General features: G+C 58.3%; 1 protein-coding gene across 2 annotated transcripts in view; it reads left to right on the top strand.

The window, feature by feature from the left end:
- The first annotated feature begins 10,094 nt into the window (after positions 1-10,094).
- FRMD5 (FERM domain containing 5) overlaps positions 10,095-18,004 on the top strand; it is a 63,674-nt gene continuing 55,764 nt past the window's right edge. Inside the window, exon 1 of one of the 2 annotated variants that reach the window (XM_077185306.1) lies at positions 10,095-10,417. In XM_077185306.1, the coding sequence (XP_077041421.1) occupies positions 10,316-10,417 (102 nt within the window). In that variant the 5' untranslated portion in view covers positions 10,095-10,315. The remainder of the gene's footprint in view (positions 10,418-18,004) is intronic. The other variant, XM_054642056.2, reaches the window with a different exon arrangement.

The raw sequence follows: 18,004 nt of genomic DNA, 5'->3' as shown, positions 1-18,004 counted from the left end.
CCATTACCTTCATTGCTCAGTTTTCAAATGCTGCTGCTCAAAAAAGCTCCTTTCAGAGCAGTGGGACGTGTGAAACAATGCCGAGCTGCTGACAGGTACCATGGCAATGGCTGTGCCAGGAGCTGCTCTGCTATCGCCTGAGCTAATTTCCACTCCATATTTATGAGTATTCCCACTCCTGAAGGAGGCTGGCAGCTCCTCCCTGGGTTGCTGCTGTCTCGGGCTGGGGGCTGTGCCCTGTTTGTGCTGGCCAGGGGCAGTGTGGCCACAGCTCTGTCCGTGCCTGGCAGGTCAGGGACCCTGAGGTCAGGGGCCCACCTGGGATGGTCTGAGGCTGCACTCCCACCCTGCTGTTCCCAGCTGCCTTCTGTCCCTGCCAGAGCCGAGCCATGCCCCACATCCCAGCAGGGCTGTGCCATCCCTGGTGCCATCCCTGGTGTCCCTGAGCCCCATCCCAGCAGGGCAGTGCCACCCCTGGTGCCATCCCTGGTGCCATCCCTGGTGCCATCCCTGGTGCCATCCCTGGTGCCATCCCTGGTGCCTCTCCAGCCCATTCTGGCAGGGCTGTGCCATCCCTGGTGCCATCCCTGGTGTCCCTCAGCCCCATCCCAGCAGGGCAGTGCCATCCCTGGTGCCATCCCTGGTGCCACCCCTGATGCCATCCCTGGTGTCCCCCAGCCCCATCCCAGCAGGGCTGTGCCATCCCTAGTGCCATTTCTGGTGCCATCCCTGGTGCCATCCCTGGTGCCATCCCTGGTGCCACCCCTGGTGCCCCCCCTGGTGCCTCCCCAGCCCAGCCCAGCCGCAGCAGGGGCTGCTCCCCTCGCAGTGCAGTGTTCCAAGCTCTGGAAGCCAGGATTTCAGAGCAGCAAGGTTAATTGCTATTTGCTTTCCAAGCCTTTATCTCGTTTTTAACTCCTCTCACTTTCATCTTCCCTCTCTGCTTTTTGAAGAACCACTTTTAGAGATCTGTTTCCAGGCTCCAAAGCAGCTGCAGGTTCAGGGACAGGGAGAATTAGCAGAGGAGGCTCATCTGCAGGCTGTGGTGGTCCGTGGGCAGGATCCTGTGCTGCTGAGAGTCACACTCTGTAGGAACAGGATTTAGGGGTTGGGGAGTCACCAATCCCAAGGGTGGCCTGGCCTGTGAGCCCCGAGTCTCAGCCTCCCTGCTGGCACCTTCTCTGCCTTTCTGTGTGAAACAAAAGCACCATCAGGTGCTTTCCTTACCATAAAGATATTTACACACTTCAATAAAGGCAGCTCTCAGCATTCCATGAAGTTAAGCAGATGGAGCTCGTGGGGTGTTTTTGCAGCCTCTCAGGGATTTTACTCATTCTCTCTGCACTTGCTGCACATCTCTGTTAAGCACTCAAACACCAAACCTGAATGCAGATCTCCAGGGCAAGTCTAAACACTGGGTAATTGAATTTTCCATGGGCAAATTCACTGCCCTGCTCTTCTGGCTGCTGGCTTTGTTTGCCAGGGCGCACCCTGGATGCTCCTGGTGCTTTGTTTCTCCCCCCATGCTCTCCCAGGGCTTTCCAGGAGCAGCCTCCAGCCCCCTCAGCATGGCCCGGCAGGTGAGCACGGCCAGGGTCCTGCACTCCCATCTCCAGTTCAATGCCAGGTTCATTACAGCCTCTCTGTTTGGATGAGTGCAGTGTTTGGGAGCACTGTGTGCCTCAGCTGCTCTTCCTTGTTAGTGACTCTCCTGCCAGGCTCTTAATCACCCATATGTTTTATCAGCAGTGATCTTGCATTTGCTAACAATCTGCAGATTAGAAAAAAATTACCCCCGGTCCCTGGCGAGCCCCTGCACAGGCCGGGTGTGCTGATGGTGCCACGGGCCTGGCACAGCCCTGCCAGCTGCCAGTGCCACCCCACTGCAGCCTGGGGCTGCTCTCGCCCTGCCAGCCCCGCGCTGGGGCACATCTGCACCTCAGACTCACCACAGGGCAGGCTGAGATGGGACACTGGATCAGATTCCTCCCTGGCAGGTGGGCAGGGCCTGGCACAGTGCCCAGAGCAGCTGGGGCTGCCCCTGGATCCCTGCAGTGCCCCAGGCCAGGCTGGACATTGGGGCTGGAGCAGCCTGGGACAGGGGAAGGTGTCCCTGCCATGGCAAGGGTGGATCTGGGCAGGCTTGAAATCCCTTCCAGCCTGAACTATTCTGGGTTTCCTTGGTTCTATGAATTTCACTGACCTGTGATCTTATCAAGCAGTGGAAGACATTTATTTGACAGAATCTACTGTCTATAAAACTGTATTAGCAACAGCTGTATTTTTGTCCCTTAACTCTGTCTCAGTTTTTCCATTACTTTTCCTGTCTGGAAATCTGCCAGTCTGCTTGATCTTCACTACAGCATCAGCACTTTCCTTCTGATTTCCCCCTGCATTCAAAGGTGTATTCAAAATCAATAGCACTGGGTCAGCTCCCTCTTTTTAGATTCTGGTGTTCCTGATTGTGGCTCTTCCACATCAATGGCTTTTTTCACCAGTTTTCTTCTCTCTCTGTTTTCTCCCCAGCCTCTCTGTTCCTAATTCAGCTCGTTAGAAACAAGAAGTGTACAAAAACCTGACCTCTGTTAATGAACCTGCCCAGTGAATACCCGTGTTTGCTGGTGGGTTTGAAGGGGCTGCTTTCCTCCCAGCTCATACAGATGCCAGTTGCTTTCCTGAACGTGCTTCCACCAGGGTGCTTTCAGCTACAGGAGCTCTCACAGTTCCTCCACACATCCCTACTTTTTAATTTCTTCTCTGCAGCTCGGCGGAGGCCCCGGCTCCCAGACAGCTCTCAGGAATCCACGGGGATGAGAGGATTTCATATTGGCTCTAAATAAAGGGTAGAGTTGCACAGAGGAAAAGGCATATCCAAACAGAGCAGAAGCCCAGCTCCCAGGGCTCCTGCGAGGAAGGGAAGGTTTCATTTCTTACCCCACGCCTGAGGTCAGCCCTGTTGCAGCACCACAGCTTTCATTCCTCCTGCTCTCCCACCAGGAGAACCCTTTGGAATGCCCCTCTTTCCTTATCACTCCTCATGCTGCACAAAGCATCTGTTTGCAGCAGAAAAGGCCATTTCCTGGGGGACAGGTGGCCATCACCTCTGGGCTGGCTGTCCAGGCACCCATCCATAGAAAGAGGTGACTGGGGCAGACTGGGAGCTGTGGCTGTGCCTGGGTGGCCTCGTTGGGCTCGGAGGAAGGGGCTCCATGGTCCCTGTGTTCCCAAAAGGGCAGAGGGACGAGGAGCATTGGAGACACCCAAGGTGGGGTCCCAGTGAGCCCTGCCCTGCCGGGGGCCCTGCACAGCCCTCCCACCCCCTCAGTGAATGTGCAGTGGAAATGTGCCCGAAATGTGCAGTGGATGCTCATCCTGAAATGCCAGGGATTATCCACTCCCCCTGGCAGCCTCATGACGTGTCTGCAGATGCCCAAATTATTGCCTTTGCTGTTCTCTCGTGGCTGCGACTGCCCAAAAGTCTGGATACAGAATGAAGATAATGGAGCAGTAAATATCCAGCCCAGGCTCTGGAAGTTGTAGCTGTAGCAGCATCCCGGGAGTCCATTGCTCAGACAACAGGGTTCTACAAGAAATATTTGGAAGAAAGTAATTTTAAACATATTTAAGAGAAAAATAAAAGCAATTTAAGGAAAGCAATGCCCATTGCCTGGAACACCTCCCAGGCAAATGCATTTCCTATGGTGCCCGAGCACTGGGTTTGGGATGCTGAGGGCGATGGGCCTCCCCCATCAAAATCCCTCAGATGTGAGCAACGAGGCTTCCCTGTGGTAAAATGGGTGCCCTGTGCTCCAGCAGGTCGGTGGGGCAGCGCTGTCCCCCACTCCTGCCCCACCCAGTCCTGCCCCACCCAGTCCTGCCCCACCCAGTCCTGCCCCATCCATTCCTGCCCTGCCCGGGGCAGCTCCGTGTGCCAGGGAGCCAGGGCTGCATCGGGCAGAGGCCAAAGCAGAGGTGCCAAGAGTGGTTTAGATTAAATCCAAATTAAATCCAAATTAAATCCAAGGCTTGTCACTTGTGGCCACCTTCCCCTGCAGTGAAATGCCACCTAGATTCCTGCAGTGCCTGCAGCCTCCCATCACCCTCCCGCTCGTTTTGGGCTGTTTGGATGCTGGCTGTGGCTGGCAGGGATTTTCTGCTGCCTTCAGGTGCCCACTGGTGCCCCAGAAGGTGCCAGGATGGGAGCCCTGTGCCCATGAGGGTTCCCACGGGCACTTAAAGGAGGGGGCTTCAGCAGAGCTAAATGGACTTGGGGCCCAGATCTTGTAGGATTGGGGCCCAGATCTTGTAGGATTAGGTGCCCAAGTCCTTCAAGCATCCTTCAAGCATCAATGTAAATGAAGTCTTTATTTACAGTTAGATTCCTGCACACACATCAAGGACAGCATTAGCAAATCCAAGCCTGAAAATCGGGAGCCAGGGGTGCAAAGCCTGGGATGGAGAGTGAAAACCCCAGGGCTGCTGCTCCTGTTGTCTTATCTGTGACCCCTGCTGAGCACCCTCTGGGCCATCTGCCTCTCACATTTTCCAGCCTTCTTTGACAATCAGCAGAGATTTTTATATTTTTTTTTTAACAGAGTCTGTGATTACTTTTCATGAAGAGCAGGAAGTGGGACTTTGAAGAAAACACCACTAAATATCGTGAGAATGATGAAGGAAGCACAAGTGCTGGATGCTGGTGCCCAGCTGTGGGTCGTGGCAGAGCTTCCCTGGCTGTGCTGGGCACACAGGACCCCAGAAATGTGCTTTTATGACCCCCCAGTCCACAGCAGAGTCCCCAGAGGCAGAGAAACACAGAGATACCCTCCTCTCAGCCTGTTACAACATTTACAGAAACAGTCTGTAAATAGAATTATGGGAGTGTTTTAAATGGATTTCTGAGCTGGATTCAGAACTATTCCCTGGTTGCATTCCCTAAATATAAACCAGAGCTTATCTTGCTGGCACAAAACTGCCGAGAGCGTCTTCCAGCGTTACCTCTGTGAGCACCCGGGGGCTGGGAGCTGGATCTGCACTTTTTAGGGACTGCTGGGGTACAACTGCAACTCAGGGGAGATTCGGGGAGGGGAGAAGGCCCTGTGCCCCACCCAGGCAGGAAAAGGCACGGAGCCTCCAAAGGGGAGAGTGCTGTGAACACATGGAGCAAAGCCTGTCCTGCACCCCTGAGCAGAGCACAGAGCAAAGCTGGTCCTGCACCCCTGAGCAGAGCACAGAGCAAAGCCTGTCCTGCACCCCTGAGCAGCACATGGAGCAAAGCTGGTCCTGCACATTGATCAGCACATGGAGCAAAGCTGGTCCTGAGCAGTACACAGAGCAAAGCCTGTCCTGCACCCCTGAGCAGAGCACAGAGCAAAGCTGGTTCTGCACCCCTGAGCAGAACACAGAGCAAAGCCTGTCCTGCACCCCTGATCAGCACATGGAGCAAAGCCTGTCCTGAGCAGCACACAGAGCAAAGCCTGTCCTGCCTCACCTGATCAGCTCTGCCAGCAGGGAAAGGGGCTGGAGTGAAGAATTCCTGACCTGAACAGTACCACAGCTGGTGTCCTGTGTCTAAGTGTCTCTGCTGTATTTCAGAGTGAAAACAGACAATCACAAGCCTTAGTCTGGAGTTATTTGGTGCAATAATGGAATGATGGAATCCCAGAATGATTTAGGTTGGAAGGGACCTTAAGGCTCATCCAGTGCCACCCCTGCCATGGCAGGGACACCTTCCTCTGTCCCAGGCTGCTCCAAGCCTCAATGTCCAGCCTGGCCTGGGACACTTCAGGGATGCAGGGGCAGCCACTGCTGCTCTGGGAATCCCAGCCCAGCCAGGAATTCCCAATTCCCAATGTCCCATCCCTCCCTGCCCTCTGGCAGTGGGAGCCACTCCCTGTGTCCTGTCCCTCCAGGCCCTGAGCTCTGTCCCTGCTCCTTGCTGGGCTCTCGGCAGCCCCTTGCCCATCCCGAGAGCCTCTCTGATGGCTGCAGCTGCAGGGGTGGATGGGTCAGCTCCTCTGACCTGCCCAACAGCACAGGCTCTATAATTACTCCCTGGAATATCTGCCTGGAGCCAGAAGTTGTGTGCTGGAACTGAAGGAGCCTCTGTCTAATGAGCCTGTCCCTGGATGTCAGCAGTAATTAATGTGCATCGCCCTGCAGGTTCCCACCTCCTCTTAATAGGCTGAAATTTTATCCTCTGGTTATAATTGCAAATTATGGTTAAAATTTTACATGCCTGGCAGTTGAGAAGCTGGATGCTGCAGCTCATTCCCCTGTGGGTACACGTGGGGATGTTGCTGAGATGGTTCCAGCCCCTCCTTTCACTCCTGGCCCTCTTACACTTGACTCCATCCTCATCACCCTCTTCTCCTCTCATCCCCCTTCTCATCTCTTTCTCTCTCTCTTTGTCTCCTCCTTTCCTTGCCTCCTTTTCTGTGTCTGAGGGGCAGCATCTGAGCCTAAATAACTTCAACTTATTGACCTCATTTGGCAGGAGGAGCCAGCTCAGCTGCTGGTCCAAGCGTTCCCCATGGCCATCAGTGCCCAGCTGAGGGTGAAGGATGCACAAACCCTCACTGAAGGGCTCCCACACTCCCCAAACACCAGCTGGTGGCAGAACTCCTGCTGCTGCACCCTCTGGAACCAGCCTGCAGTGCTAAACCTGGCCTGGGGCCAGTGGTGAGTGCCTCCACTGTTGCCATGGCGTTATAACCATTCATTATTGTAGGGAAATATTGCACAAAGAGGTGACAGACATTGACTCCAGATCCAGGGCAGGTACATGGGGAGGAGCTCAGGGCTGGTTTTAGTAGCCAGGTGAACCCGTCTCAAGAAGAGGCTCACTCTTCTTTTCCAAGCCTTTTCATAAAAAAAAATAAAAATTAAGGACTAAGAGAGAATTTGGGCTTTGTTCCTGTCAATTCTCAGTGCGCAGGAAGCTGAGAGCAAACGTGAGGTGGTGAATGACGGGTGAGGCAGCCTGGAGAGCTGCCCAGGGATGAGCCCAGCTGCTCTGGAAGGCTGATGGGAATGCTGACAGCACTGCTGGCCACTGGATTAGGGGCAAGCCCTGGGCCCCACGGGGACATCTCGCCCAGCCAGCGCTGGCCCGTGCCAGAGCTCGGGGCTGAGAACGGGGGGTTTATGTAATTTCAGCTGCAGGTAGCTGTGAAAGGCAGAGCAGAGCTGACAGCCGCGCTCCCAGCTCCAGGAAATGCTGGATGTGTCCCAGCAGAGCAGGCTGCACTCAAACAGGGAGTGTCCCCCCGAGCAGAGGGCTGGGCTTTGGTCATCTCAGCACAGGGAGCAGTTAGTGCCTGCAGCATCTGCATCATTCAAAGATGAACAGCCATCCTGGAGCCCTGGGCCCAAGCCAGCACTCCACATCCCCAGGCCCTGCTCCAGCCCTACCTGGGCAGCACCCACGTCTTGTTCTCCCCACCTCGGACAGAGCTGCTCTGCTCTAGAGCTCCACTACCTGTGGGTGACGTGTTGTAAAGGATGAGAAATGCATGGATTATGTACAGAATAGATAATGAGCGATATTTTCTATTGAAAGCACAGAATCGCAGAATCCTGGAAGGGTTTGGGCTGGAAGGGACCTTAGATCTCATCTCATCCCACCCCTGCCATGGGCAGGGACACCTTCCACTATCCCAGGTTGCTCCAGGCCCTGTCCAGGAGCTGGAACATTTCAAGGGATGTGGCAGACACAACTTCTCTGGGCAGCCTGTGCAGCTCTCCTAGTGAAATGTAACCTGCTGGAAAACAAACAGCTAAGAATTCACTTTACATTTGGAAAGCTGCATTTTGAGTTTTTTTAGCTCAAAACTGCAAGTACCAGAGAATCCAAATCGGGAGAATTTGTAGGATTTACAGTATAAATTATTAAAGGGGAAAGAAGAAGACGTTACTCATGAAAAGCACATTCTTGTCGATCAAAGCTGCAAACAGAGAGTACTTTTATAAAGGCATCTGCCAGCCTTTGATACGCTCTGTGGAAGCCTTGTCAGGTATTTTGAGAGTGGAGCGTGGAGCTGTCGGGCTCCAGAGCCGTTCCTGTTCCGAGGACAGAGGCAGAGAGGGGGGTGAGCTCAGCCGGGGGTGCCTGGGCAGCCTCAGCCAGCGGCCTCGGCAAAAAAGGCAGAGAACGGCAGCCTCAACAAAAGCCTTCCCCGGGTGCAGGAACAAAGTTGCGGCGGGGCCGCGGCTCGGCGGAGCCGCGCTGCCGTCAGTGTGTGCTCATTAGACTGCTCAGCTGGCTCAGCCCTGCTGCTCGCTGAAAGCAGCACCTGCCAGCGCCCGGATCCCATTCTTCAGCAGCGCTCAGCTGGGCAGAGGGGAGCTGCGAGGCAGATGAACAATTTATGCGGAGTGGGATCCGTGACAAAGTGGCAGCTACTTTGGTGAATACAAGCATCTTTGTACAAGTGCCCAGATGGTTGAGGAGCGGGGCCGTGGCTGTGAAAAGCGCCCTTGTTGTTCAGGCTCGGCAGCACGCCCCTGACAACGTGCTGGGCACAGCCCCTGGTCCTGCGAGCTGCGGGATCCAGCCTCCAGCTGAGCCCACACAGGCCAGGGCCTGGCTCTGCTGACATGCTTCCTGCAGGGCAATGTCCTTCCCAGGGCTGCAGCACGCTCTGCCCTTTGCCCAAACCGCACCTTTGTGTGTAGGGCCTGTTGGACACTGAGATAACCAAGCCTAGGCCTCGGGGGTCCCTCCATGGGCACGAGGGTCACAGAGGTGCCCAGCCTGAGCCCTTGCACAGCCAGCCTGGCTGGGGATGGGGCAGCAGGCTGGGAGAGGCTCATCTCTCCTCACCCATCATGGGGTCACCCTTGAACCGTCCTGAAGGATCCCAGCCCCACACACCAGAGGGTCAGGGATGGAAGAGCCTGGAGAGCCACTGGCCTGAGGGCAGCTGTCCTTCCTATGGGAGCTGGACAAGCATGCAGGGAGGCACTGCCCTGCAGGCAGCAGTGATCTGGAAGGGCTGCTGGCAACAGCTGGGGAAGGTGAGGAATTTGGCTCTGTAAAGCACCTTTCTGGCTGGGAAGGCAGGGAATGGGCAAAGCTGGGGCAGAGGGAGTGTGGGGAGAGGCTCAGAGCTGTGGTCCATGGAGGCTGGTGCTCCCGGGGGAGGCTGGAAGCTGCACTGGGAATGCAGTGGGGGGACAAAGGTGATGCTCCAGGCAAAGGGGAGCTGAGCCAGGAAGGTGCACAGGGAACAGGGCCTGCGGTGCAGTGAGAGCTTAACACAGGTTCTCCCTGTGGCCTGTTTGATCTGGGTATTTGTGGGTGTGTGTGGAGCCAGGGTGCTGTGGGGAGCACTGCTGTGGGGCCCTGTGTGACACCCAGGCAGGGGCACGGCCAGGGCTGCAGGATTCCCATCCTCCCAGGGTGATGCTGATGCTGCCACCAGGTATTTGACTGCCCCAGAGCAGCACCATCTGCATCCCATCAGCCCTGATGGCTCTTGGACTCCATTTTGTCCAAAAGCCAGAGATTTAAAGGTTTCCTTCCATGACAAATGAACACCAAGGGACAAGCTCACGTCCTGGGGGACACATTGGCACTTTGGCTGGCTCTGCTGGAAGGACCACGGCAGCTGCCAACCCTCCAAGGGGATTCCAACCTAGTGATGGAATTGGGCTCTGACAAAAGAGCTGGGCACAGGTTGACCCTTTGGCAGGGACCGCGGGCCAGCTAGGTCACACCCAGTCCCCGCTGTCCTTGGGGACAGTCCCTGGGGCAGCCCCCGCCCCTCTGACCGGGGCTCTGGGCTGGGGGTGCCCCTGCCACGCTGGGCATCGCCGGCAATGCCCGGTGCCACCGACCTGGGCACCCCGCGCCGCTGGTCCCGCTGCGGGGGCGCCCCTCGGTGGGCGCCAGGCTGCGGCCGGGGGTGCGGACCCCGGTGCCGGTGCCCGCGGTGCCGCCCGCGGTGCCGCCGCTCCCTCCCGCGCGGGGCTCCCGGCGGAGGCGGCGGGGCCGTGCCGCCCGTGCCGCATTGGTTTGCGGCGGAGCCCGTCACGGCCGCCGCGCCGAGATTGGCCCCGCACCGGCGCCGGGCGACCCCCGGGCCCGGCCTCCTCCCGCCCGCCGAGCGCCGCGGCGCGGGCAGGGCACGGGCACGGGCACCGCGCTCCGCTCCGCTCGCTCCGCGCCGCCCGCAGCGGGGGCAGGGCCGGGCCGGGCCGGGCCGAGCCGGGCGGGGGGCGCGCCCACAGCCCCGCCCCGCACCGCCCCGCAGCGCGGCGGCAGCGGGATGTGAGCCCGGGCTCGGCAGCGCCCGCCGCCCCGCGCCCCGGGAAGATGCTGAGCAGGTGGATGAGTGGCAGCAGCAGGAACCTGGACCGCGAGTACAACTGCACCGTGCGGCTGCTGGACGACAGCGAGTACACCTGCACCATCCAGGTCAGCCCCCGCGCCGCCGGCACCGCCACCGCGGCCGCGCTGCCCCCGCAGCCGCCGCTACCGCCGGCCCCGGCAGACAAAAGGAGCGGAGCGGCGGGGGCGGCCCGGTGCTGCCCCGCGCCGCCAACAAAGGCGGCCCCCCCGCTCCCGCCGCCCGCCTCCCCCCGGCTCTCGGCGGCCCCCGGAGCCGCGGCTGCCGGCGGCGGGGAGAGCCCCGGGGCCGAGCCCCTCCGCCCGCGACCCCCCAGCCGCGGAGGGGTGCGGGCATGGCGCGGAGAGCCGCCCGCCTGCCCCCGGCGCGGTGGTGCCCGCAGCCCCGGAGCGGAGCGGGGCAGGGGCAGCCCGGCACGGCCGCCCCGGGGCCGGGGAGCCGCGGCCGTGCCCCGCCGAGCCGCTCGGGGCGAGCCCTCCGCTGCCGGGCGCGGGGGCTGCGCGCAGCGCGGGGAGGACGTGGGTGCCGAGCGGAGCACGGGGGATGCAGCGGGCAGGGGGCGCGGGGACCCGCGGGGCAGGGATGCTGCGGGGCAGGGATGCTGCGGGGCAGGGATGCTGCGGGGCAGGGATGCTGCGGGGTGCTGCTGCCGGGGACAGACCCTGCCGGCCCCGCCGCGGCCGGGTGCCCGCTCTGCCTCCCCCGTTAGCGCCCGGCTCGCCGTGATGAGCGCTCGGGTTTTGTAATCGTCCGGAGCGGCGGGGACGGGCGCGCATCCGCCGCCCCCTGCGCCCCCGTGCCGGGAGGGACCGGGACCGGGACCGGGACCCGTGGTCGGGGCCATCGCCCCTCAGCCGGTGTCCCTGTGCTGCCAGGGCTGCGAGGGACATCGCTCAGCGCGCAGATGTCGTGGGATGTGTCGTATTGCTGAAAACTAGGGAAACGCACTCCCGGGCTCCGCTGGAGCGAGTCCGGTACCGGGACCGTGTGACCGGGGGCTGAGAGAAGCGTCCCTGGCTCCGGCTGCTCCTGCGCTCCATTCCTGCTGTCAGCATCATCCTTGCAAGGGAGCTCACGAAAACCTGTGCGGAGCCGCACGCGCGGGGATTGCTGCTGGAGGCGGCTGGCCCCAGCCCAGCCCGTGGGCGATGGAAAATTCGGGGCAGAGTTTTGAGTAAAGGTGACTCAACACGTCAATAGCAACAGCTCCCCCCGCCCAGCCTCGGGGGCCCCCAGCTCTCCCTGGCCTGCGATGCCAAGGAGGGGTGAACATCCTTTCATTTCCAGGCACAAACCTGCTCCCGGTGATAATGCCAAAGGACGGTTACCAAGGGTGCTGCAGGCTATGGGAGGCACCGTCATTTTGGCTTAAAGAGCCTAAAATCGATAAATAGGGTGATCTGTGCAAATACCACTGAAGAATGGTGGTAGTGCTGCCGGTCCCCGATCGCCTCCCCCACCGAGGTTGTAAAGTGTGACCCAGTAAACGGCTCGAACAGCAGCCCAGTTTATTTTGCATAAGCCAAACTAATTCGTCTCTCAGAGGTTGTTTTTAATACTAATTAAACGGGGAACTGTAGTTTGGGAGAGAAAGTGTGGGCAGAGCAGTTCAGAAAAATCTGGATTTCCTGCCCTTAAGACAATTTGACAAGGTGTCGTCATTTTGCATGTCAGTTTTTTTAAAGGAAAATATGACTCGGTCCCATATTCCAGTTGATATTTTACGTGTAGCATAGTAAACAGGGATTCCTGGCATTTAGCATGCGCGACCTGAGGGATGGAGAATTTGCTCCTGCTACCCCGACAAGCAAGGTTACCCCACTTAAATGTTTGCTCTCGCTCGCTTTCATGCTGCCTTATAAGCCAAGTATTTATAGTCCATGCGAAATTAGGGAGAACATAGCAGGAATGTGTAATGTCTCGCAAGTGAGGAACCGTCACCGCGCAGGCTGCGAGCGCTGAATGAGTTTTGAAGGTCATTCCCTCACGAGCGCAGAGATTTCACATCTCGCCCAGATCCACAGTGTCTCCTCACCCCGGCTGGTTCTGCGCCTGTTGGATGTAATTTATGTCTTTCTATTTTTGCTGGAATCCGGGGAGCCTGGCCGGAGCGGCAGCCGCGGCTCTCGCGCGGTGCCGGATCCGTCTGGCGGCGGGGCCGGGCTGGAACTTTGTGCCTGTGCTTGGTGCTGCTGCTGTGCCCGGGTGTCCTCCCTGGCAGCGGGCATGAGGACGGGCTCGCTGCCCTCCCTGGAGCCTGGCCTGGGTCACCTGGCTGCGCTGCTGGGGACGAGGGAGCAGCGCTGGAGGCAGGGCTGATTTTTGAGAAGGTTTATTTACATTTCAGATAATGGCATCGGTTAAATCTGTCATGAAATTAACCTCTGGCTGTGCTTGATGAAGGTGTGTGAGTAGGGGTTTGCTGCTGCCTGGTAATACCTGAGCATTCTGCTTCTAAATAAAGCCTTTTTTTATTTGATTTTCCAAGGTTTGCTTTGTTCATATTCCCATGCAGAACGAGCAGCTCATTGTCTGAGCTGGGATGAATCCTTCCTCATTTTTTTCCCGAATTTTCACTCCTGAACGGCCCATCCAAGCAAGCAGAGGAGCCTGAGGACTCATCCCTGGGGCCCCCCAGATGCTGTTGGAGGGACAGAAATGCCACGAGCGCAGGGAGTGGGGTGCGGTGGGTCGGGGCAGTAGGGTTGGCACCTCCATGAACCTTTTGTCATGAGGTTTTTTGTGAATTTCAGTGTTTGCTGCTTTGGGGAAGCTGCTGTCCCAGCATTTGTCTGGGTTGGTCCATGTCTGCCAGCAGCAGAGCTGGGCCCTCAGCCCTGCCAGCACCTGGGGACTTGCAGCAGCTGCCTGAACAGGAAGATGTTGGGCTCTTGGCTAGGGAAAGCTGACGTTTGACAGTGCCACAGGCCACAAGGCCCCTCCTCAGGCAATGGAGGTGGTGGTTTGTGCTTGGGGTCCATCAGATGTGGGAAGGCAGCTGCCCATCCCTGCCCCATCCCCTGGCATGTCACCTGTGGGCATGGGGACCCTGGCCACGGGTGTCACTGTCCCCAGAGGTGTCCCCGGGGAGAGGGGGCTCCCAGAGAGGGGCAGCCATTCCCCATTCCTGAAGGCGTTTGGCTCGTCTCCGTGGTGAGGGGCCGGTGTGGCTGAGTGTTTAACGGGAGTTTCGCCCCTCGTGCTCCTGCTGGCCAGGCTCCTCGGCATGAAAAGAGCCCTGAAACACCCAGCAAGGCTGTGGTTTGCTGTCAGTGAGTTGCTTGTCTGAGGAAATGTTTTAAATTCTTCACTGTGGTGTCAGTGGTGGCATAAAAGGCTCGAAATAATTAATGATTTGCCGTTGCTCGATGCATCAAGCGTTTTCCTGAAAAGACAGTGGTGTTTTGTTTCAAACCCCAGTAGAACGACAGGAACGCGGAGATGTGAGAAAATAAATATATGGTTTCCTAGATGCAGAATGTAAGAACTTTCTTGCCTGAGATTGGGAAGAAATGAAAGCGAGCTCCTGGCTGCACTCTGGGACAAACCCCCTGCTTGCCTCTTGGAGCACGGAGTTCTTTAGGAGCCCTGACAGCATCATTAATATCAGGCAGCAGCACAAAGGGGAGCTGGGGTTTGTGGCAGTGAAGGTTATTTGTTCATTATCTTTTTATCTTCGGAGAGTTTCCAATTGCCGTTCCCGGGAAGTAGGTTAGGAGACCGCAGCTTCCGCGGGGGCGGCTCCGCCCGGAGCCCCGGGCACGGGGACGCGCAGGGGGACAGGGCCACCCCCGGCAGCGCCAGCACCCAGGGGCTCTGCGCCCGGCTGAGTGTCCGTGCGTCCGTCTGTCTGTCTGTCTGTCTGCCCCAGAGCCCTCCCTTCCCTCCACAGCTGGAGCCCGAGTGCGGGGACAGGACCGGGGCCAAAGCCATTGGCAGAAACACGGCATCCTGTGGCAGGATGGGGGTCTCGGGCTGGGGATCCCGGGCTGAGGGTCCTGGACTGAGAGTCCTGGGCTGAGGGTCTCAGGCTGAGGGTCCCTGTCTGGGGATCCCGGGATGGGGTGAGGGTCTTGGACTGGGGATCCCTGGCTGGGGGACCCAAGCTGGGGGACCCTGGCTGGGGGTCCCAGGCTGAGGGTTGCAGGCTGAGGGTCCCTGGCTGAGAGTCCTGGACTGAAGATCCCGGGATGGGGGTCCTGGACTGAGGGTCCCAGGCTGGGGTCCCGGGCTGGGGGTCCCAGGCTGAGGGTCTCAAGCTGAGGGCCAGCGCCGGGCCGGGCTCTGCGAGCATCCCCTGCTCTCCTGGTCCTCCAGAGCCCCCGAGCAGCCCCAGCACAGAGCAGAGAGGGGAGCCCCAGGATGGGGCAGTGGGCACGGGGTGCTCTGGCCTGCGGGTCCCAGAGAGGCTGAAGGCGTCAGCACAGCTTTGCTGCTGGCTGTTGAAAGCCATGTTTTTATTCATAGCCTTGGAAATGTGTTTGCAGCAGAAAGCCGTCGCTGTGGCTCAGCTGTGGCTCTGTGAGTTGTGCTGGCGGGGCAGCTCCTTCGCCCCTGGCTCCAGCATTTGCATACACTCGGTTTTGTAGGCTCGGAAGGGAACTGCCTGAAATGCACAATGAGTTTGAAGGGAAAGCAGCAGTCAAAGAAGCATTTCATCTCCTTTTCCTCTTTAATTTATGTCCAAAAGATACAGAAGGCAGCTGAGGAAAACATCCACTAAATGCCCACTGAAAATGGGGGACAATATTCACTCACAATTCAGTGGGAGCAAAACCCCAAGTTGTTTTGCAAACCCGTGGAAAATATTTCTATTGCTGTTCTTTCCCTGTGAGCCGAAATGTCTGTTTTCTGTTCACTTTTTATACCTGTTTTACAACGTTACCTGCTGTGAACCCGCCGGCTATTCCCCTCTCAGGAGCCAATTTCCTGACAGAACTACTTTGCTTATCACTTTCCTGCGGAAGATGCTGAAGGCAAATATAGACACAGAGTCAGATATAGATGTAGATGTCCGCACGCTCGTGCACACACACAGAGATGCCATTGCAGAGGGATGTGCAGCACAGCACCAGGAAAGAGGGATTTGCTCCTTCTGTCGTGTCAGGATTAGGTAATGTGCAGCAGGAGGCTTTCTTTGAGGCGTCTGGGGAATACTGAGAGTGCCGTGAGCAGCCCACTTATTTTTGATTTTTGAGTCAGCCTCCGGGAGCCCAGCGGGACCGTGGCCGCGGGGATGACGTCGGTGGCCACGTGCCGGCAGTGCCAGGACTCACACGATGCCTTGGTCTGCCCCGTGCTGGAGCAGGGGCTCTGGCAGCTCCTGAGAGCCCTCTGTGACCTGGCACATCACCGAAACCTCCGAGCCGGCTCCTCTGGAAGCGTGTGTGGGCTGGACAAGGACTGTGTGGGCATGAGACCCTCCCAGAGATGCCATCAGGGGTGGCGGGCAGGGCCCTGCTGGAGGTGCCCTCAGTCTGTGGAAACTCCTCAGGTCCTTGCAGGGTGTGGGGCATCGCAGAATCCTCGAGAGCTGTGGGCTGGGAGGGACCCCAAATGCCATCAGTGCCCCCCCTGCCATGGCAGGGACACCTCCCACTGTCCCCAGCCCCAGTGTCCACCCTGGTCTGGGCACTGCAGGGCTCCAGGGGCAGCTCGGCTGCTCTGGGCACCCTGTGCCAGGGTTTGGATGGGGTGGCTCCTTGATGGGCCCTTCGTGTTCCAGGGTGGCTCGTGCTTATTTTTGTGTTGTGTCATGTGCCGCTGAGAAGGCCGGGAGGAAGCCAGACAAGGGTTTGCGTGAGGGAAGTGCTGGGGTTTATTTGCTATCAGTTTTGTGGAGAGCAGACAATCCCTCCTGAGCCCGGGGTCAGGCTGGGGACTGTGGCAGAGCCCTGAATGCTGCCACTGCCATCAGCCACTTGTTAGTGGGCAGAAAACCCAATTATTGTTTGGTTACAGCAAGCTCTGGAGTTGTTTCTGCAAATAAGAAGGTTTCAGGTCAAATTCTTCTCTTTGAAATGTTTCCAGGGTAAATGATTCCAGCAGTAGGGGAGCACTGATGATGTGGAATTGCTGTGAGGCCGGTGTGTCCGCAGTGAGTGTGTGCAGGGACTGTGGCTCTTGCACAGCACAGGAGATGGCAGCAGGCTCTGATGGACACTGGGGCTGCCCTGGGCCGGAGTTTGTCATGCCAGGGCTGGGGGTGACTGCAAGGGATCACTCAATCATAGAATCTTTAAATGGTTTGGGTTGGAAGGGACCTGAAAGCTCATCTTGTTCCGAGCCCTTGCTATGGGCTGGGACACCTCCCACTAGACAGGTGGCTCCAAGGGCGGGTCTAAATGCCCTCCTCTGACAGGATCAGAAATTACTGAGGTTTGGCTGTTCCTACGAGCCTGTTGGAAGCTTCAGAACCCAGGAAAATAAACCCTATCCTGATTTTTGGGCTCTCCCCTTGTATTGCCATCAGTGTTGTACCCACTGTGGCATTTGGTCCCTCTGTAAAACCTGATTTATGTGGCACCACAAGAGGCGTTTCCCTGGTGCCCAGCCCGATGCCAGCTGCTGCCCAGCCCCAGCAGCAAGGCAGACACCCTGTCTGCCCAGCAGAGGCAGGAATCCCCGCTGGGGCGTTCCTGGGCTGCCAGGGCTGCCAGGGCAGCAGCAGCAGCAGCACCTGGGGCCGGGCAGGCTCCGTGCCCCGGGCAGGAGCAGCGGGAGCAGCACAGCCCTGCAGAGCCCTGTGCCTGCCACAGCTCCTCTGCTCCGTGAGGAAGAGGAGCGTGAAGGGCAGTGGGCGGGGGGAACGCGAGCTGCATGAGGGGACGAGTGCGCCGGGCTCAGGGACACCAAATGCTTGTGTCACTGTGCTGGGCTGAGCTCTGAGCTCGGGGCACTGGCACAGGGAGCGTCCCCAGCTCCGCCAGCCTGCGCAGCACTGGCACTCCTGGAAACCAGGGATAAAATACTGAAAATGAGATGGAACCTGTGAAATGTGTCACCCAGCAGGGTGTGTGTGCCTGCGTGGTTTGAGTCGGGGTGCCAGGGGGTGCTGGGGCAGCAGCCAGGTGAGCAGGGCTGGCAGAGCTGTGCCAGCTCTCCTGCCCAGACCCTGGAGACCAGCTCCTTCCTCTTCAGAAAATAAATCACTTGGAAGTGTGGTTCCTTCCAGAGGGCAGGCATGGATGGGATATTGGGAATCAGGAATTGTTCCCTGGCAGGGTGGGCAGGCCCTGGCACAGGTGCCCAGAGCAGCTGGGGCTGCCCCTGGATCCCTGCAGTGCCCCAGGCCAGGCTGGACACTGGGGACAGGGGAGGTGTCCCTGCCATGGCAGGGGTGGCACTGGGTGGGTTTAAGGATTCTTCCAACCCAGACCATCCTGGGATCTGATAATTCTATTTGCTAACAATGCCTGCTCCTGGGAGTCTGATGTTGTCCCAGGCAGGGCCAGGACAGGTGTGGGAATTGGCCTCAGGTGCTGGTGGTGGAGAAAAGCTCTTTATTTTCTGAGCAAAACCAGGACCTCTGTGACTGTGGAGGAATGACCCGATGGGATCCTGGGGATCAGCTGGGCGTTTTGTCCCTCCTGCATTGTCCTTTTAAAGCTGCAGGCCCTGCTCTGCCCTTAATTACACTTGGGCATTAATTACCC

Source organism: Agelaius phoeniceus, chromosome 13 (assembly GCF_051311805.1).
Source record: "Agelaius phoeniceus isolate bAgePho1 chromosome 13, bAgePho1.hap1, whole genome shotgun sequence".
In the NCBI taxonomy this organism is placed as follows: domain Eukaryota; kingdom Metazoa; phylum Chordata; class Aves; order Passeriformes; family Icteridae; genus Agelaius; species Agelaius phoeniceus.
This window is presented reverse-complemented; position numbering and strand designations above follow the sequence as displayed.